Source organism: Poromitra crassiceps, assembly GCF_964638095.1.
Source record: "Poromitra crassiceps genome assembly, chromosome: 15".
NCBI classification, from domain to species: Eukaryota; Metazoa; Chordata; class Actinopteri; order Beryciformes; family Melamphaidae; genus Poromitra; species Poromitra crassiceps.
The window spans coordinates 4,227,471-4,249,699 of record NC_139634.1 but is presented as its reverse complement, the minus strand read 5'-3'; the positions used below and the strand labels follow the sequence as shown (position 1 = coordinate 4,249,699).

Sequence of the window (22,229 nt, the reverse complement as noted above, 5' to 3'; positions counted from 1 at the left end):
GTTATACTTTTATAATCCAGATAGGCCGAGGCTTCACACGCTAACGTTTCATTGTTTTTCCACTTTTAATTTGAAGACAAAAAAGGGAAATGGTACGTGTGAAATGATAGAATTGACAGACCAGTGTCAATTCAATGTACTATCACACCATTTCCCTTTTCGGCCTTCAAATTAAAAGTGTGAAACCCAGCTAACAAAAACGTTGCATTATTCACAAACAAATGGGTAACGTTACTTAAGTAATGACAGCTAGTCATTTAATAAAGCATGGTTAAAACAAACTCCACTTACACTTGAAGGTCTGCCATGCTGCTATCCTGCTGGCTGTGTAGTCCTGCTTTGGGGCGTGAGGAGAGGTTTTCCTAAATTAACGTTAGTTAGTAACCTAGCCTGGGCCGCTGTCCACATACAGTCCGGTAGAATGCTTCCTAGTATCCATCAAAAATGACTTTCCTGACGCCGTACAAACAACTGGCTGCACTAAAATGAAGTAATGGTTTATGCTATTGAGTATTACTCAAATAAAAACAAAAAGAAAGCGATGTGAGGTTTGTTATTGTTGCACTCGTTCTTCTTTGTCGATTGGAAGGGTCGCAAAGGGATCACCCCCCCCCCCCCCCCACCCACACACATATGTTTTTTATTATCAATATTGTTTCAGTATTATGCACTTTAATGCACTGGTTACATTATTACCATGCACTTTAATGCATCACACGTTATTAGTAGTATTTTTATTGGTCGTTCTTTTGAATCTAGCTTGATTGTCTCTGCTTACGCACTGTATTGCATTATCAGTGCATTATTGCACAGTGTTGTCAGTGTCTTGTAGGGGCGATGTAATGTTGTCAGTGCCCTGTAGGGGCGATGTAATGTTGTCAGTGCCCTGTAGGGGCGATGTAATGTTGTCAGTGCCCTGTAGGGGCGATGTAATGTTGTCAGTGCCCTGTAGGGGCGATGTAATGTTGTCAGTGTCTTGTAGGGGCGATGTAATGTTGTCAGTGCCCTGTAGGGGAAATGTACTTTTCCTTGTTTTTGCTCAAACCTGTTTGCTCCCGTAGCTATTGCAGCTGTCATGTTTATTATAATCTGTCATGTCATCTGATGTTGTTTTTTGTTTACTACTGTGTTGTTGATGCCTGCTGCAAATCTAATTTCCCTCTGGATATCAATAAAACTGAACTGAACTGAACTGAACACACCATGACATGCACTTTGGGTGCCTTGAGAAGTGTGATACAAATCCGATCAATTATAAAAAATGTATTAATTATAACTTAGATCAGAATTCAACCGAGTGGTGTTTGAATCAATGCATTCAGCAGCAACAGTGGAGTTTGTGTTGCAGTTCATGACTGTAATCGTTTATTTCTCAGAGACGGTGTCAAATCAACCCTGCTGCAAAGATTTCCACAGTCTGCCTGCCTTGTGTCGACATTTACGATGGTTTTTTTATGATCTATGACATAAACAGCATGACTTCTCTAAATATATCAGCACAAGGAGCCTTGGCCCGAATCATAGTAGTAAAGTCATGCAATGGGAAACAGATGATGCAAAATATATACGTGTGTTTGTGTGCATGAAGGAAATAGAACAAAATAAAACAAAAATGTGTTATTTTCCTTTAAACATGTCACCTCTTCATATAGAGAGCCAAAGTGGACGTCACTTCCTGCCTCACCATGCGTACCAGCGTCTGAAAAATATATGAATGGTGGCGAGCAGCGAGAGACGATCCTTTTTTGATCCCGTTTGAAATGTGCCATGTGATGTTTGTCCATTTAAAAGGAAGTCGCAGTTTGTCCTGAAACTGAAACTGAAACGTAACGTTTAGTTTTGTATGAAACCGCTCAATCGACTACATCTCTCACACACGCAATATACGTCACACCAACACCAACACGGAGAGACGTCACTTATGCGACTGGTTGTGCGTCTTTCTTGCGTCTATCTTCTACATGACAAACATGACATGTCAAGTCAAGTCAAGTCAAGTTTATTTATATAGCCCTAATTCACAAGCATGTCTCAGAGGGCTTCACAGAAAGTATGTCTAGCTAATTCTAGCTGACACAACAGTAACAAGAATATACAGAATAAAGATAACATTTGAACAATTGATAATATAGAAAATATAGGAATGAGGGGAGAGCAGAGGAGAGCGCAGGAGAAGGGAGAATAGCAGGGGGAATGTGAGAGAGTGATGGGGTGGGGAGGGTATAGGAATGTGTATAGGAATGTGAGAGAGTGATGGGGTGGGGAGGGTATAGGAGGAGAGAGCAGGAGAGGGGAAGGGAGGGGAGGTGTGGGGGAGAAGAGAGCAGGGGGAGGGAGGAGGTGGGGAGAGAATGAGCAATATAGACGGAGGAGAGGGGGGAGGTGGGGAGAAGATAGGAATGTGGAGGAGGAGAGAAGGAGAGATGGGGATGCAGGGGGGGGAGAGCCAGGGTAGAGAAGCAAGGGGAGCGTCCCACATCCCCCCCCCCCCCCCCCCCCCCCAGAGAGGACAGAGAGGAGGAGAGAACAGAGAAGGAGAGGTGGGAGGGTGCAGGGGAAGGAGTGCAGGGGGAGAGGAGAGAACAGAGAAGGAGAGGTGGGAGGGTGCAGGGGGAACGCGGGAGGAGGAGGCGGGGGAGGGAACAGACATCTCCGCCCCCTCCTCCCCCCCCCGAGGGGACAGAGAGGAGGAGAGAGCAGAGAAGGAGAGGTGGGGGGGTGTAGGGGAAGGAGTGCAGGGGGAATGTGAGAGAGGGGAGAGGACAGGGAGGAGGAGAGAACAGAGAAGGAGAGGTGGGAGGGTGCAGGGGAAGGAGTGCAGGGGGAGAGGAGAGAACAGAGAAGGAGAGGTGGGAGGGTGCAGGGGGAACGCGGGAGGAGGAGGCGGGGGAGGGAACAGACATCTCCGCCCCCTCCTCCCCCCCCCGAGGGGACAGAGAGGAGGAGAGAGCAGAGAAGGAGAGGTGGGGGGGTGTAGGGGAAGGAGTGCAGGGGGAATGTGAGAGAGGGGAGAGGACAGGGAGGAGGAGAGAACAGAGAAGGAGAGGTGGGAGGGTGCAGGGGAGGGAGAGCAGGGGGAACGTGGGAAGGGGCGGCGGGGGAGGGAAGAGCATGGAAAGAGAGGGGGCGGGGGGGGAGTGGGAAATGTGGGAGAGTGGGGAACAGGAGGGAGAAGAAGGGAAAGGAGCATGTCATGTGTGCGTACCCTCCCCCGTGTGGCACAATTCAACTCTCTCCGTTCACCACCATTCCTATTTGTTTCAGATGCTGGTGTGCACAGGGTCTGAGTGGAAGGGGAGGGACTTTGTTTGGGGTGAGACTGAGTGGTCAGGCTGGGCGTGTTGACATCACCCTGCCCTGCCCTGCCTGACCACAGGTGACTCCAGTTCATATACATTCCACATCTGGCCTCTGGTCTGGCTCTGTCTGCCACCTGACCACCCTGCTCTTACAGGGGAAGCCCCAGCACGCACACGCACGCGCGTGCGCGCGCGCACACACACACACACACACACACACACACACACACACACACACACACACACACACACACACACACACACACACACACACACACACACACACACACACACACCCACCTGTGAGACTCAATAGCTGGCCAATAAGCATTCTCACCTTCCTCTGTAATAAAGGACAAGGCGTAAACCTTTGGGTTAACAAGGGTAACAAAACACACACACACAATCGCACAAATGTGCACACACACACACAATCGCACAATTGTGCACACACACACCACACACGCTGCTTTTTTACAGAGCCACAAAAGCTCAGGTGTCCCTCCCTCCACAGCTCTGTGAAGACCTGTGCTAAAAGCTATTTGTGAAGCAATCCACTCATTAGGGATGCACCGATCCACACTTTTTCACTTCTGATCCGATTCCGATACCTGAATTTGGATATCTGCCGATACCGATATTATGCTGATACCAATATTTTTCTTGAATATACATAAAGAAAAGAAGTCGCACACTCAATATTTGAATATACAGTATAGGCAAAGTCAAAGATTTGGCCAATTAAAGATTTATTTATTTTTATATAGCCTACCTTGCAAAAAGCAGACAAAATTAAGAAAATATACAAGGCAAAGAAGGATACTATTATACATGGGCAAATTACGGCCAGCGCAGGCCTGTGCGGCCCGCGCTGGAATTGCAAAGAAAAGAAGAAGAAGAAATCCGATTCCGATCCGATTCGTGAATTAGTGCCAATATCGGCACCCGATACCGATATTGGATCGGCCCCATCCCTACAATCCACTCATTTAGTCAAATTCAGTCAAAAAGTGTTTCATATTTTCCTGTCTGTTCAAACAAAGGGCAGTTGTGAGGTCGCCCCACACTGATGATTTCCACTCTCATTATCGTGGACCATTTCTTTCCAGAGTTCTCGGGTCACGGCCCGGCCCGGCTGTGCTGGCTGCTGTCTGCTCTGGACCGGCTGTGCTGGCTGCTGTCTGCTCTGGCAGCTCCAGGCCGGCCCCGGTCGCTCGGGCACGGAGTCCCATTTCGCTTCTGGATCTTTACAGCTTGAATCCACAACCGTGGAACCCAAAGAGGTATTCTGAGAGTGTGTTAGTAGGAGTTGGCTGCACATCACACGGGCAGCTGGCCTACACACACGCGCGTGTGTGTTATACACACACACACACACACACACACACACACACACACACACACACACACACACACACACACACACACACACACACACACACACACACACACACACACCAGTGGCTACGGAGAAGGAAGAAAACAAGAGAGTCTACATCTGCAAAGCACTTTACAGGCTATGTAATCATGCTGCCACGTCAACACAATACTGAGCGTTTGCCAACATTGTGGTGAACCAGAGAGGATTCTCTCTTTCCTCAACACCCCCTTTCTCTGCTGCACACAGTCATACTCTCTCTCTCTCTCACACACACACACACACACACACACACACACACACACACACACACAGTCATACTCTCTCTCTCTCTCTCTCTCACACACACACACACACACACACACACACACACACACACACACAGTCATACTCTCTCTCTCTCTCTCTCACACACACACACACACACACACACACACACACACACACAGTCATACTCTCTCTCTCACACACACACACACACACACACACACACACACACACACACACACACATACACACACACACACACACACACACACACACACACACACACACACACACACAGTCATACTCTCTCTCTCTCTCACACACACACACACACACACACACACACACACACACACACACACACACACACACACACACACACACACAGTCATACTCTCTCTCACACATAGGTGATTCTAGACCTTTCAAACAGGGGTTGTACAACCCCAAAGTCAAATGTTACTCCGATTGAGGGGTTTCCAGGGTTTCTTTATCCCCCCTGGATAAAGAAATTTTGTAAATTTTAAAATAAAATGCATTAATCTGGGGCACTCTGAGAGCAAAATGAAGAGGCTAGCATATATGAAGAACTACACACATCACATTAATATCCTCTTCAGTATGCTGTGGCTTTACAATGATGAAAAGATAATTGTCTCCTTATATAGCCTATTCTATCTGCATATTAACGTGTTTCTCAACCACTGATACGGCCCAGAAGTCGGGTGCCGCGTCTATGTGCCGACAGGCCGCAATGCCGATAGCCCACAAGCAGAACCAGCTGAGCGAGGCGGCGTGCAGCGTGTCGGTGGACCGGCTGGAGCTAACCCCCAGCCCCCACGCCAAACCTAACCTCCCCCAGACCCTAACCCTAACCTCTCCCACCCCCACGCCTAAACCTAAGGTCGGCATTGCGGGTGGTCGGCATAGCGGGTGGACACCACATGTTCACGTGCCTTCTCGGGACCGAGGCATGGGTCCCTGACGTTGGGCTCGGACCCGGCTGCCCGGGGGTGTGACAGACAGACGCAGCCTGCGTGAAGTCACTCACCGGTGGTCCACCGCCGCTTCCGCCCTCTTCTTCGTCGTCCGAACTGAGAACAATGTTGCTGCTGCCGCCGGCATTGTTGCAGTCATGTTTCTCTGTATCAGTCCTAGTTTTCTTAGAGAAAAGTTGGGTTGACCCTTTTAGCCATGTTAAATATCTTCTGTGTCGCCTGCCTGTCGATATGTTTCCTTTGTGGACACGGTGTCGCTGACGTCTGACGCAAGCACGTAGTAGCACGTAGTACCACGACCAGCGCGCATCACGTGAGCTGAGTTGAGAGGTCAAGTACAGATTTATTTTCTTCAGAAACACAATGAATCGAGAAATTGCATTGAATAATGTCGAATACAACGACATATAGATATCTACAACACATAATATATTAGATTAGATTTGGTTTAAATCGTTTATGTTAAAAAAAAAATCATCTGGCCACTAGGGGTTGCACGTGCAGCCAGTGCACCAACGTACAATCGCGCATGGTCTCACACACACGCGCACACACACACACACACACACACACTCACACACACACACACACACGCACACACACACACACGCACACACACACACACACACACACACACGCACACACGCACACATCTGTTCCAACAACAAATTCCACTTAAAGGAGAAATAGTTTGCGACCTCAAGAGGGAAAATCACCTCTTGGACAGTGTTTCATATTAATATTCGCTTCCAACTTCCTCACTCTCATTTTCGACAAATTAACACACACACACACACACACACACACACACACACACACACACACACACACACACACACACGCTGCTGTGTGAAAGCAGCCACACACACACACACACACACACACACACACGCTGCTGTGTGAAAGCAGCCACACACGGGCGAGTGCAGCATTTACTTTCGCAGCCCATTAGAGAATCATAATAACACGAAGCCTTGTGCCTCTTGGTCTGCAAATAACACGTTATTCAATCAAGCTTCGCTCGTCTCTGCCTGATGAAAGCTGAGCGAACACGGCATGTATTAACGGGCTGCGTGCAGCGCCCAGGTGATCAGGTGATCAGGCCGTTTGCCTCAATTTGTTCTCCAGATATTCACACCATTTTATCACCTCTCTTGGGGGCATCTGTTCATGTCGTCACGCACGCACGCACGCACACACACACACACACACACACACACACACACACACACACACACACACACACACACACACACACACACACACACACACACACACACACACACACACACACACACATGCACAGACACACATTTAAATGATTTATTTATGTCCACATAAATACAGAGTACAAAGGACATAAACACTAATAATGCAGTCAGATGCTGGTAGACAAAAGTTAGTTACAAAAGTGCCTAGTTGGCGACCAGAATAATGCAAAAAAACAGGAACACCACACAGGGTGATGATGGCAGTGGCAAGTTGACAAATACAGTTATACTGTAATACAAGATATTGGTTAGTATCCACTTCAAGGATACAAAAAGCAGCGCCTTCTCCATATTGAGCGGCTACCAATAATAACAGAGACTGAGCAATACCTTGCTAGCTGTTTGGCCCTTCTCTTAGGTAGTCCAGCCATTTGGAGGCCTCTCACAACCAGTTTGCACAGACACACACACCCAGTCACACACACACACACACACACACACACACACACACACACACACACACACACGCACACACACACACACCGTTTCTTCTGCAGCAACCTCTCAGGTATCTTCTGCAACCACTTCGTGTGAGATGTGAAAATTACATTTTGAGTGTTTTTATAGTCAGTCATTTCACTTTTACTTGACTGTTTTTACTGAAGTATTTGTACGTCACTACATTTTAAATCACACAATTATCCATTTTGTGGAGCCAGTCAGTTTGGCTTCACTTTGTGGACTGTTTTGTAATTTTCAATTTTTCCCAATTAAAACAATCTAGTTACCTGTGAATTCTGACCTCACATGGTTGTGGAAAATGTAATGGAAAAGCTGATATCTATAAGAATACTTGTATTGTTTTCTGAAAAGGAATGCGAGTTATCACAGTACTTTTACTTCAACTTAAGTAAAATACCAGCAAACTAGTACTTCTACTTGAGTAAGACATTCTAGTCATGTTTCTACCACTGGAGTCACAGACAGCGTTTGAGTAGAGCAGAGCGGATTGTTGTACCGCAGTTGAGGCGGTCAGACTCTGTTCACTGGGAGCGATTTTGCAGCACCTGACTGTGGAAGTAGGCTACTGTTTACCCTCAGGCTCTTCTCAATTCCGTGTTAACACTACAGTTGGAAGAGCCCTCTCATCGACCATAGGATTTTCGTTAGACAATCTGTGTTGGGCATTAAACTCACCTTATTTCTGCACTTTGAAGTCACAGGTAGGGTCGGGTGGGACAAACTAATTATATCGGAAGCCCAGTTGCGGAAAAAAGTGAGCTGCTGTTCTTTTTTTTTAAGACAAAGTTTGACGAGAATCACAGAGTTGCCTGGAAACAGAGTCCAGACGCATGCGCACTGGCATCATTTTGTCTTGTACCTACATTCTGCAATGCATTTAGACAGACCACCACCGCTCACTTTTTTTCGGCAACTAGGCTTCCGATATAATTAGTTTGCCCCACCCGACCCTACCTGTGACTTCAAAGTGCAGAAATAAGGTGAGTTTAATGCCCAACACAGATTGTCTAACGAAAATCCTATGGTCGATGAGAGGGCTCTTCCAACTGCAGTGTTGACACGAAATTTAGAAGAGCCTGAGGGTAAGGCTACTGTATGCATGTCCTGTTACCCCCCGGACAAAGGCAGAGTACTTTGCTGTTCTAAAGGAAACTCGCTTGTTAGAATCACTGCCTTCTCTCTCTGTGTGCTTCTGTTCTCTTTTGAAAGCTGCAAGGCCTCGCTGACTTGTTGAGCCTCAGGAATCAAGTCGACTCCTTGGATGATGTGGATGGATCAGATCAGATCAGAGCTGGGTGCTGGTTAGGCGGTGCTTTGGCTCCACCATGTGTCCAGAAGGGATAATACACAAACCTTGCATCAGAATCAGAATCAAAATCAGAATCACTTTTATTGCCACAGTATGCAAGTTACATACGAGGAATTTGTCTTAGTGTCTGTATGCAGCGTAGCGGTCAAGTCAAGTCAAGTCAAGTTTATTTATATAGCCCTAATTCACAAGCATGTCTCAGAGGGCTTCACAGAAAGTATGTCTAGCTGATTCTAGCTGACACAACAGTAACAAGAATATACAGAATAAAGATAACATTTGAACAATTGATAATATAGAAAATATAGAAATGAAGAGAGAGCAGAGGAGAGAGCAGGAGAAGGGAGAAGAGCAGGGGGAATGTGAGAGAGTGATGGGGTGAGGAGGGAATGGGAGATGTTGGAGGGTATAGGAGGTGGGGAAGGAGCAAGAGGAGAGAGCAGGAGAGGGGAAGGGGGGGAGCAGGAGAGGAGAAAGCAGGAGAGTGGAGGAGGGAGGGAGAGCGGGGGGATGTGAGGGAGGAGAGGGGGGAGGTGGGGAGAAAATAGGAAATGTGGAGGAGGAGAGAACAGAGGAGGAGAGATGAGGGTGCAGGGGAGGGAGAGCCAGGGTAGAGGTAGGTAGGGTTGGGGGAGGGGAGGGAGTAGGATACGGGCCCGGATTAGGGCGAGGGTGGGGAGAAAATGGGAAATGTGGAGGAGGAGAGAACAGAGAAGGAGAGGTGGGAGGGTGCAGGGGAAGGAGAGCAGGGGGAATGTGAGAGAGGGGAGAGGACAGAGAGGAGGAGAGAACAGAGAAGGAGAGGTGGGAGGGTGCAGGGGAAGGAGAGCAGGGGGAATGTGAGAGAGGGGAGAGGACAGAGAGGAGGAGAGAACAGAGAAGGAGAGGTGGGAGGGTGCAGGGGAGGGAGAGCAGGGGGAATGTGACAGGGAGGAGGTGGGGAGAGAATGGGAAATGTGGAGGAGGAGGGAACAGAGAAGGAGAGATGAGGGTGCAGGGGAGGGAGAGCCAGGGTGGAGGTAGGGTCTAGGGTTGGGGGAGGGGAGGGAGTAGGATACGGGCCCGGATTAGGGCGAGGGTGGGGAGAAAATGGGAAATGTGGAGGAGGAGAGAACAGAGAAGGAGAGGTGGGAGGGTGCAGGGGAAGGAGAGCAGGGGGAATGTGAGAGAGGGGAGAGGACAGCGGTCACATCAATATACAGAGATAAGAAGTAGGAAGATAAAACAATCACAAGTTGCAAGTGCAATCAAATCGAGTAAATATATACAATATGTACATGAGTGCTGAAGTGTTCTGTGGATGATAAATATAAATTTACGTTGAATTTACATGAGATTTACAGACTGAGTTAAATAGACGTTAAATAGGCAGTGGATTTACATGAATTTACAGTCGGAGTTAAATAAGAGTTTACATTGAATGTACGTGAAATTTACAGACTAAGTTAAATAGGCATTAAAAGTGCAGGGAATTTACATGAATTTACAGTCGCAGTTAGACAGATGCATGCATGCATGGGAGGGTCAAGGGTCCCGTCAAGGCCCAATTATACTCTCTACATTAGAGATGGAGACAGACAGAGCCTTCTAAATAATAAAGTATGTGGGCAGTGACGTTACGCCGTTTGAAATGGACGCATTTATTTTCGTATGAAAATGGAGTAGGCCATAATGTGAGCCTTTAGTAGTCGTAGTTTTGAACTTTATTGAGAAGACGGAAATCCAATGCACAGGTACTGTTAACGTTACGGTTACATGTTACCGCTACATACAGTAACTGCGCATGTATGTAGATTGCTTTTGTTTAAAGTCCCTGGAAACCAAAATCCACAAAAACGTTCTAACTATGTTATTTAGGGTCTTATGTTAGTAATTGTGTGCCTCAGAAATTATGATACATTACTTTCAACCCAAAGCCTTAAAATCGCCACTTTTCTACAAGGTCTGGATTTCCATTTCCTCATTGAAGAGAGCGGAGCGCGCGGTGCTAAAATGCAGGAGCTTATCACGTCATAAGATTTAATCGAATCACACACATGCATGCACGCGCGCACACACACTGACACACACACAGTAGCGCTGTGCACTCGCAGCGCAGCGGCGAGTGTGTTCGCCGAGCAACGCACGAACACACACACACACACACACACACAGGTCACACAGGTCTCCTCCGAGAGAGAGAGAGAGAGAGAGAGAGGAAAATACCTGCTGCAGATGGACACGCCCACACAGTCCGCGGGAGAAAATACACTCTAAAATGTAATTGATTCTCATGACTTTTGCCATGACTGTCAAACCTAAATTTATATACTTTGCGACGTTCATCATCGTTCAAATTTGGCTGGTGGCTTATTAACATAGGTTCCTGTGATGTGATGAACTCAAAATGCTAAATAATAATAAAATATTTCTGGTTTCCAGGGACTTTAAGGATTTGTCATTTTGCAATGGATTAAAAAAAACACACGTTGTCAGCCTGTAGCTGCTAGCTCAAGCTAGTCACTCGCTCAGGCCTACTGCTCTACGGCGGCAGTATCAGTGAGTGAAAAGTCTTACCTCATTTTAGCTGATAGCTACTCCAAACAAACTGTCCCGCTCAGGATTCACATGAGGTGCAAGGCTCTTCTGGGACGTGATGGTCCTCCTCAGCCTGGTTTTAGATTTGGATTTAGATTTATTTCGAACATGGTGAAAAACAAAAACAAAGATAAAGAATAAAGGAAATATAGGCAAGAAGTGCCAAACAATCATAGTCAATTAGAATTCACAGTATACAATATACAGCAAATTCACAATCAATTTACATTTGTTTATCATGCCCGAAAAGGAGTAGGAAGAAGTTAATACTTATCAAGTCCTACCCCCTGTTTTATATCTATAGGCTTAATATGAAAGTATAATTATACTGTAATAACATGTTATACGTAAGGGTTAATGCACGACGAGGTGTACATTATCACTTTTTAAGGGACGACGTGGAGGCGTGAACCGTCCGAGGCGAAGCCAAGGATGGTTGCCTCCGCGAAGTCCCTTAAAAAGTGATAATGTACACCTCGAAGTGCATTAACCCGCTTATACCATGGTCACTTGCCAACAAAACAATAAGACCAGTCATTTATATTTCCATGTGTAATAAATAAAGCAATCTAAATGGCTAAATGTCTGTTATTCATACTGTAAATCAGTCTTCCACGAAATAAAATAGTCCCTCCCACCTCCACCACCCTCCGTTTTAAAGCCGACTCAAACGCTAACTTTATCACAGGAATGTGGGTTTAACAATGTTTTGCGTTCTACATTAAATGAAGACATTACCGTTTGGCCGCTTGCTTTATTTTGTATGATAGATACGTATTCGCCAACATTATCACAAAATAATGGACACCTTGCAGCCAATCAGAATCGAGTATTCACCCAGACCATGGTATAATACTGTAATAATATATAAGAGATGTGTGCATACTCACATTATATCCATAATAATATCACACATACTATAGAGTTGTGCCTAGTACATTTGTAGCATACCATGTACACATACTAAAACACTTGCGTGTATACATGCACACACACACACACACACACACACACACACACACACACACACACACACACACACAGACACACACACACACACACACACACACACACACACACACACACACACACACACACACAGATAGCCCCCCACCCCCCCACCCCCCACCCTCACACGCACTCCCACATACACATTTACATTTTACATTTTTTTTTATAAACATAGGCTATAATATTATAGGCTGTTGAAACATAGTTTCAAGTTGACGTTTATTTATGTTTGTAGTTCAAACAAAAACATAAATACTGTATAGGCTACATACAGTACAACGCAAAAGGCTCAAATTGACAACCGGTCTACATAACATAAATTCCTCACTACAGTTGTTCCACACAACTCCTTTAATGCACACAGTGATATTTTGTATTTGTCCTGACTATTTCTTTTTTTTTATATAAACAGGTTCTCTTAAGTCATGATGACTTTATCTCATTTGAAACTACTTTTGGATACTGTTAGCTGTTAGGTAGTAATTGGTTTTTGGCTCTGTACATTATTTGAATCGTTCTGTAGGCAACCAGGCCCTCTATTTTCCGACAGGCGCTATCCCCTAATAGCGTTTGCGCGTGCTTTAAGGCACGGAAGATAGCACTCCGCCTTGTGCCGTCCGCCAGGTGTTCTGCCGAGTTTTGCTCCCCCGCCCAGGAAAAAAAAAGCATCCCCTCCTCACGGGAGGATACTTGTAATCATTTATAGAGAAATGTAACTGTTTAAAAGTGATATAATCGTCTGGTAGACGTGACCTCCCTGATTTCTAAGTTAAAACAGCCCCGGAATATGTTGGGGATGCAATTCTCGGCCGGGATGTGGAAACGTTCACGGTGTCATGCCGAGTTTTGCACCCCCACCGAGAATTGCACCCCCACCATATTTTGGGACTGTTTTAACTTAAAAACAGGGATGCAAATCTCGGCAGGTACAAACTGCCAAGATTTGCACCCCCTCCATAAAGCCAGGAGAGATCCCCAGGTCTCGAGGTCCTCTGTACCCGGATTTTAAGCACCAAAGTCAGCTTCCATAAGGCAGAAGAGAGCCCCAAGCATGGAAGTCACCTCCACGCGGATCTAATGCATCAAAGTCGGTCTCCATGAGCCAGGACAGACCCCCTGGCTTGGAGATCACGTCTACCCAGACGAGTATATCATTTTTAAACAGTTAAGTTTCCGTATAAATCATTACAATATGCTCCCGGAAGGTGGGGATGCAATTCTCGGCGGGGGTGCAAAACTCGGCATGACAACGGCACCTGTCGCAGACGCAAATTAGAGCCGTGCCGAAATCATCCAAAATGCCTGCGCAAACGGGAGTTGGGTGGTCTTAACTACCAGAATTATTCACAGGCGTGGCCAGGCAAGGCTGGGCATTACGTCAATCAAAACCAATCAGATTCCCGTCTCGCAATGGTTGGCGAGGCATGCAATATGCTGTAATTCTCTCCATGCGTAATAGAGTGTACTCCCTCGTGCGAGGACAGAGGGAGCTTATTGACAGATCGTCTGTTGTGCCAATGACCCTTTGGGTTATGAAGGTAAATAGCCTATGTCCATTGTCCAACAAGTTTTCCCAATTAATTTCCCTCTTTGCGATGTGATAAAAGTTTCTCAGTGAGTTATAGTTGATTGTCTCACTGAATTATCTGCTAATACCCAATCTTAGCAGCATAATTTGATGTCCTGGCATAGGAAGACTGTGTATAATGACATATCCAAACGGGATTTTACTTGCACTGCGCTCCGCTGCACGGAGATTATGGTGCACAACCCAGCGCAGAGAGGTATTTGCGTGTAAGAGGTCCTTTTCAAAGCTCTTAGCGCAAAGTAATTGCGCGCTGCTGATGATAGCATAATACCATCTATCACCACATTTTATGGCTGAAACGCCTGATTTGGCTTGTGGCAGCCAATGCCCAGTACAATTATCACAGGCATGCGCTTGTGTCCGGCCCGCCCCCAATTTGCATTGCGCACGGCGTTAAACGAGCACAAACGCTAAATTAGCGCTTTTGGGAAGATAGAGCTCCAGGTATTTAAATTTTAGTGTTTTTAGTTTGATAAAGTATGGGTTTGTCGGTTCTGTGTGGTTTTGTTTATAATTCTTATGGCTCTCAAGATTCAAGATTCAAGATTCAAGATTTTTATTGTCACTCCGTGGTACAAGACTAAGGAACTCTTTTGTACATCAGTCTGTCCTGCTTTTAAACCAACATCGATAATTCAGAGGATATGTTTGTTGCTTTTTGCTCTTTCTGCTCTAGTGTCCTGTCCTGTCCATCGTTCTGTCTTGCTATGTACTGCAATGTTTTGTCTGTAACCAGGTTTGTCCTGTCTGTATTGTGAACGGTGATGCCATGGAGGCAAAACAAATTTCAGTGTGAGCTGACAATAAAGTTGTATCGTATCGTATCGTATCGTACAAGTATCACGTGTGAAATTCTTGTGCTGTGGACTCCGTTTACAACATAGTACAAATATAACAGGGCATATGAGTGCAAAAACAACAAGAGACACAACAAGCAATAAGGCAGTAGAGTGATAAGACAAGTCAGAGACAGTGGCATATTCACTGCACATAGGTGCACATGTCATGTGCATACTTTAGACGTGCTTAAACATTTTAAATTCGACGTATTTGACGTACAGGTGCAAATAGCATATTCCTTATTAAACATACAATTAAACATTAGACATACGTAATGGTAGCAGCTACAGTACGGTACAGTACAGCTACTACACTATTTGTGTATGTTAAGGAGTCTCGTGGCCTGCGGGAAGAAACTGTCCCTCAAGCGATTTGTGCGTGCTTTTGGGACCCTGTATCTCCTCCATGAGGGTAACAGGGAGAACAGGCTGTTGTGGGGGTGGTCTGAGTGTAGAGAAACCAACTTCTCTCTGAAGAAACAACTGATATGGTGGAGGTGAAGTTTTGAGAGCCCTGCGGTGATGGGATGCTGTATTCCACTTGTCGCGCGTGCCAGTTTGTGGCAGGAAGGAAGGAAGGAACAACTTGTGTGGCTTGTGACAAGAAACGTAAAGTAAGTATGGATCCAAATGGCCACTTACTGACATCAAAATAGACGGTTTCAAATCGACAACATTTTAAATTCCCCCCAGCTTACTCCCTGTTGTATTGTTTACTAGTACCAATAACTGACACTTTAGTTTTGGACTGGAGTGGACACTGCATGTAGTCAAGGGAAAATGTAACCCATGACAAAACATTTGTGAAAAAAATCTTCTCATCTTCTAATTTTTTCTTAAATTTAATCTTAAGAAAAAAGATAGGAAAAAAGGCTATTCTCAAAAACAGTTCTTAAGATACAATAACAATAATAATAGTTTTGTGGGCATTTTACTGTTTTTCCCACTTTACCAGTCAATACAATAATTTAGTCCTTTTACATAATCACGATCTCATAGGCATCCTGGAATTTAGCAGAACTATGATAAGCAAGTAAACTGGGGGGGAAGGGTGGTTTTGTCCCCAAACTTTGTCTGACGGGAGGCCCACAGTCTCAGACTTTGGAAACCCCTGGCCTATAGAATTAACATAACTGAAACAGGAGATGGCATTGCCATAATGTAAAGTCACATTTTACTGTCACTATATGATGTCTCAGACCATTTTCAATAATGAAGGCTACCTTAGTCAATACCTGATTAAACTATCTTATTCATTCATTGATTCCTTCCATTCATCTTTATCTCCCCTGCAGGTTATGTCACTCAGTTATAGACACGCCCCCTTCAATCCTGTCCAATCACTGTGTCCCACGCTTTCCCACGCTTCCCTCTCTGGCCTGCTGGCCAATCACTTGAATGGAGTATCACATGAATGGAGTAGTAGTTTATATCAGGCCCCTGGTATTTGTCTGTGTGTAACTCACCTTGTGTGACACCCGCAGTCGCTGATTCTACGCCGTTGCAGTTGTTTCGACCCACCTCCTCCCCTGAACACCACCAATGTCATGACTCCTGTAGAACTCCCTATGGGGGATTCTCTATCCTATACATCATTGACGTCCTCCTCTCGCTCAGGAGGAGCGACATCACATCATGGAGTCATACGCCAAATCTAAATGTTGTTTGTCCATTCATTAAAGTGTGTTATACCTTCCTTCGAGTCTCTCATTGAAATGTGGTTACTTTATCATAATGCCTTTAATGTATTGATTTGAGGGTAGATCTGGGATCTACCTAGGGCCCCTGCCCCCAGCTATCATAACATCCCTTGATAAACTGGCAGATTTGCTCTCAAAGTATACTCACTTTGAAAGTGTTTTATCATTGGTCAAACATATTTAAATATTGCCTCTTTTGTATAGACAGTGAGAACGTCTAAATGCAACCTCTGGTCAGGTCTTACTGAGGTGTGAAGATAATCCAAAGAGGTTCATAGTGTCTATACTTTACATAGATCGTTAGATTTTCTTCTATATAAGACACGGGTTTTCATTCCTACCTGACATGAAGACGGAAGTCAGATAGGAATGAAAACCTGTGTCTGATATAGAAGCAAATCTAACGATCTGAGGTGTGAAGAGTTTTTTGGTCACAGTCATATTTATAGAGCAATGCCTTGCCTTGCCTTTTTTTTTTTTTTTTTTTCAAACAGACAAGTGTACATTAGAACAGACATGTGCTCATAACAGAAAATAAATAAAAATGGACAAGTATGCTGGTACAAATTACAGTCGAGAATCAAGTAGCAATGACAAAAACAAATGATTCCTCTTTAAATAGTTTAAATAGTTAAATAGTTGACAGTTATTACTTGTATTATACGTTTAAGAGTCCTAATGTAATCATTAAACTCACAAAGAAACCTTATGAAATTGGGGGACGATTTTAACACTCTGGCTTTATGTATATGAAATGTACGGTACCATATAAAATCCACAGGTTAACAATGTATTCAATTACACTATTCTCATGTTCAAAGTAGGTAATGACATGTATACATTCAATTGTGATGTTATATTTAGTTTGGCCACTACTGTCTGATGTGAACCAAAGTGCCCTTCTGGGACATGTATTAAACTGATTGATTGATTGATTGATTGATTGATTGATTGATTGATTGATTGATTGATTGATTGGCTTAGAATGTAATCCTGCATTCGAGTCCAGAACGCAAGTGAGTGCAAACAATGGTAAAATAAATGAACAAAAGTTTCAGGGTCAACACTGCAAAAATTACATTTGTTATCTACGTCTAAAAATCTGGAAAAATACAGGTTTGTTGGATACATACTGTGCAAAATTTTGATGTGTACCTCTTTAATCTTATTATTGATACAGAATCTATGTGGTGAAAGCCATGCTCTCTGCCAGTCAATATGTCAGCAAAAATGCTGTTCCAGTAAGCTTTCCCTTCCCTCTAGGAGTAATTTTCTTTTTTTCATAGAAAACATTACGGATATGTGTATTGTAACATTTAGCATTCAAAAATTCAATACCATTTATCTTCAAAAGGGTTTCCAACCGCAATACTTCTTGATATTGAAGATGAGTTTTATGTATTAAGGAATCGACATAATATAGGTGGAACCGGCTGTGACGTGAGTGATGTCTTATCCTTCTTTTTTAGGGTCCTTGCTTCAAACCAGGAAGTCAGACTCGCGTCACTCGGACCATTATGTGTTGACGACAAACGGATACATTGTAGCACGATTTCATTTAAATGACTCTGGTTGTAGCGGTTTGAACTAGTTACGTGGCTCCCAACGAACACAACTATGAAGATGCAATCTATGGATAAACACTTCACCTCGGGTGCATAAGTATCGGAGCGAGGAAATGGCACGTTGTAAAGCGGTGATCACTAGTTATTACCTCCCTTTAGTTGCGAGCAATGGGTGCGAGTTTTCGGATACCTCTGGGAGCCAGGTTGCCAGGTACTGTAGCTAGCTAGCGTTTGCTGCTGCTCGCTCCCCGGAACTTCTCTGGCGTTGAGGTTGAATGAGTGAAGAGCGATGGATGATGCGATTACACTCAGCTCTGGGAGTGATCGAGACGACTCTGATGTGGAAATAGTCGGTACCTACACTGACAGGAAGCCCGATTCAAGACCATTCATTAAATTCATTAAGAAGGGGCCATGCCTGGTGGACCTTAATGCCGCCACGAAGGTCAAACCTGCGGTAAGCTTCACTTGAACCTAAAGTTAGCCCTTAACAGTGGTGTTATAGGAATGATTAACTGGGGTGTCAAAGGGATGTCTAGGTGGCCACAATCAGTGGTGGATTGTACTTTAAAGCCACAATTGAGGAAACAATTTTAAATCAGAGGCATAATATGATAACAAGTAGGCTATAGATACATTTTGCCTATATTGTGTTACATTTACAACCGGCCCTTTGAGGGCAACCATAATGCTGATGTTGCCCAGGATGAAATTGAGTTTAATCAATTGATTATTTTTTCAACTAATACATCTATGGTCTATAAAATGTCACAAAATAGTGAAAAATGTTGATCACTTTTTCCCCAAAGCCCAAGATGACAAATCCTCAAATGTATTATTTTGTCCTGACCAACAGTCCACAACAACCCAAAGATCAGTCATACTGTCAAATCGACTACTCATTGCAGCTAGACTCTGCTAGAAGATAAAGTTGCTTGCCCATTAGATTATTGCTTGAGTAAAAGTTTTAAAGTAGCCTATATATTTACTATAGCCTGTATATTTACTGTAGGCCTACTTAAGTATCAAAAGTAATGTTCTGATATGAAATGCACTTAAAGGTGCTATGGACCCATTTCACAGTAACCGTTTTGAGGTGGTAAAAGCAGGAAGTAAAGCAGCTCTAACTAATGCTGCCTTCCAGACAACTGGGACCTTTGGATTTTCTGGCCTCCTATTAGGAAAAGTGCGCTGGAACGGCACTCAAAGTGGGAGCTCCGACTTGAAAACTGGGAGAAAAAAATCTACCCCCACTAGGCTGGGAATCAGTTGTCTGACGTCACACAGCAATGGCCGCAACCATGGAGTATGTAGTCCAAAGTATGAAGTGCCTAAATAAAATGTATAATAGAGTCTGTTACCTTATGTGTCATTGCTGCTCCTCATTTTCATTTAAATATGCAAGGAGGGTGCTCTACTCGTTGTTAAGGTGTCTTGCTATTTGCCAAACAAAAAACAGTTTGTCGCGGTCCGCCATGTTTCTTGGTTGCATTTTGCCTTTGTGCTCTGGAATGCTTTGAAGGTGGGGGGTGGGACTTTTCCACTGGGAAACACCCACGTCCCAGGTGTCTGGAAGGCAGCATAATACCATTAATTATGCTTCCGTTCTGTTTAGGTGTTCCAGTGCCAGGTGCCCTCATTAATGCTAATGATTACACCTGCGTTACTTCCTGCTTTACCACCTCAAAAGGTTGCTGTGAAAACAGCCTATAGACCAAATCAGTGGGGATGTTTACATTTACTTCCGGTTACCCCTGGTTCCGGTTAACTCCACACATAATGGCGGTGAACGGCACAAACTGACGTGTTGAAGACAAAAACAGACAAAGAAGACAAAAATGGTTTGTTCGTGTTGTGTTGTTGGGTGTCCAGTGACCATAAAGAGCGGGTCAAGATTTGGATTATTCAGAATTCCCTCTGCAAAGGGCAAACATGAGCAAAGAGAACTCTGGATTCGGCGGCACAGGCTTACTACAGCTACAACGTCCGGGTTCCGAGCTGTATCCGAGCGGCCTCAGTAGCCTCTGTCTGTAACGTAACGTAACGAGTCTGTAAAAAAAACAGCGAGTTTGACAGTTGTAAACAAACGTTATTAGCTAGCTAACACTACATAAAACAAACACAGAAGAAAGGCTAGATACGTCGGATAAGCATGTTTACCAACCGTTTGAACATTTAAATTGAAAGTAGTCGGCCGAAAACAACGAGAGAGTTTGACAGCATTTATTTGACAACACGCACATTTAAACCTGCCGCCTTCCCGAAGTGTTACCCGGAAGTAAATGTTGTTTACATGGTGACGTCACAGTGATTTGGTCTATAGATAACATTCAACATTGATGATAACATTCTAGATGTCGCACTCCCCCTCCCCCTTCCATTGCATTCATGTCACATACCATGTAACTAAAGTAGGGATGCAGCGGTATGAGTTTTTGACGGTATGATAACCTTGGACAAAAATACCACAGTTTCACGGTATCGCGAACCTTTATGTGCGGACTAGGGCTATGCAATAAAATCGATACGGCAATATATCGCAATGTTTTTTTCCGCAATACTGTATCGATATTTCAGAAAAATATTGTGATATATCGCCATATCGATTTTTTGCACAGCCGTGTGTTCAGTGACACAATAAGGATGCTTTTTATTTCAGTGCGTTCACTCAGTAAGACACTCAACACTCAGTAGTTACTTTTGACTGAATTTATTTGTCCACTAAGTTATCAATATAAAGTGATGTACATATATTATTATTACACTACCTGGGTGGTACACAGCAAATTTAATTTTCAGTAAATTATGTAGAGTATTGCAATATATTGCAATATTTATTGTATCGCAATGTATCGTGATACAATCGTATCGTGACCCATGTATCGTGAGGTCCTTGCCAATACCCAGCCCTAGTGCGGACCATCTGTGTTTTTACAATAGCCGAAATATTCCCATACAGCCGGCGTCGTCTCTTTAGGTGGGGGAAAGTTCAGGGGGGTCCTTGCGTTCTCCTGCTTCAGCCATTATCACACACGGTTGTAAATACATTCAGGGACAGCTCCTCTCTACTGTGCTCTAGTCTAGGTAGGCATGCAGTCAGGGGGAGGGGCCAGCTCCTCTCTGTGCTCTAGTAGGCATGCAGTCAGGGGGAGGGGCCAGCTCCTCTCTGTGCTCTAGTCTAGGTAGGCATGCAGCCAGGGGGAGGGGCCGCGTAAGCTGCACTCTGCAAGCGACCTGGGCACTTTGTTTTGGGGAAACAGCTGATACCGTGGGGAAGGTATGACGGCACATCTTGGTGGTTTTGATACCGTGACTTTTTCAAACCGCGGTATACCTTCAAACGGGAAACCGCTGCATCCCTACATGTAACGGAATCAGAATAGTCTTGTTTAGGCCCATGGCCTGTAGATTCAAGAATAAAAAAAATAAACAAAACACAACATTCATTTCGGACCCGTCAACATTTTTTTAATGATTAATTCATGATCATAGTATATGTGTGTGTGTGCGTGCGTGCGTGTGTGGGTGTGTGTTTTGTTTTTTAATGAACACCTTTCTAATGAAAAAGAGAGGACTCCCGCACACTGACTCCCACTTCAAGGCTTTTAATAATAATGCTGCAACGTTTCGGTCACAAGACCTTCATCTGGCATATGAACACCTTTCTAAAAGCTCAGTGGATGTATTCTTTTTTCAAAAGTATGTGTATACATAAAACTAGGGATGCACGATATATCAGCAATCATATCGGTATCGGCCGATGTTAGTCATTTTTTAACATATCGGTATCGGTCCGATGTTCCGGTTATCGGTATCAGCCAAATTCTTCACATTGAGATGAAATAATGCAGTAAATCTATGATTTATGGGCTTTTACAAATGTTTTTGAAATAAAGAAATGTATAACTTTTTCAAATTCAGTGTTTACATGTGTTTTTCAGTATGTACAAAATTTTATTATCATA

General features: G+C 44.3%; 1 protein-coding gene across 1 annotated transcript in view; it reads left to right on the top strand.

Annotated features, from left to right (window-relative positions):
* Positions 1–18,240: 18,240 nt before the first annotated feature.
* simc1 (SUMO interacting motifs containing 1) overlaps positions 18,241–22,229 on the top strand; it is a 15,704-nt gene continuing 11,715 nt past the window's right edge. Inside the window, exon 1 of the mRNA XM_083652381.1 lies at positions 18,241–18,721. Within this exon, the coding sequence (XP_083508507.1) occupies positions 18,554–18,721 (168 nt within the window). The 5' untranslated portion in view covers positions 18,241–18,553. The remainder of the gene's footprint in view (positions 18,722–22,229) is intronic.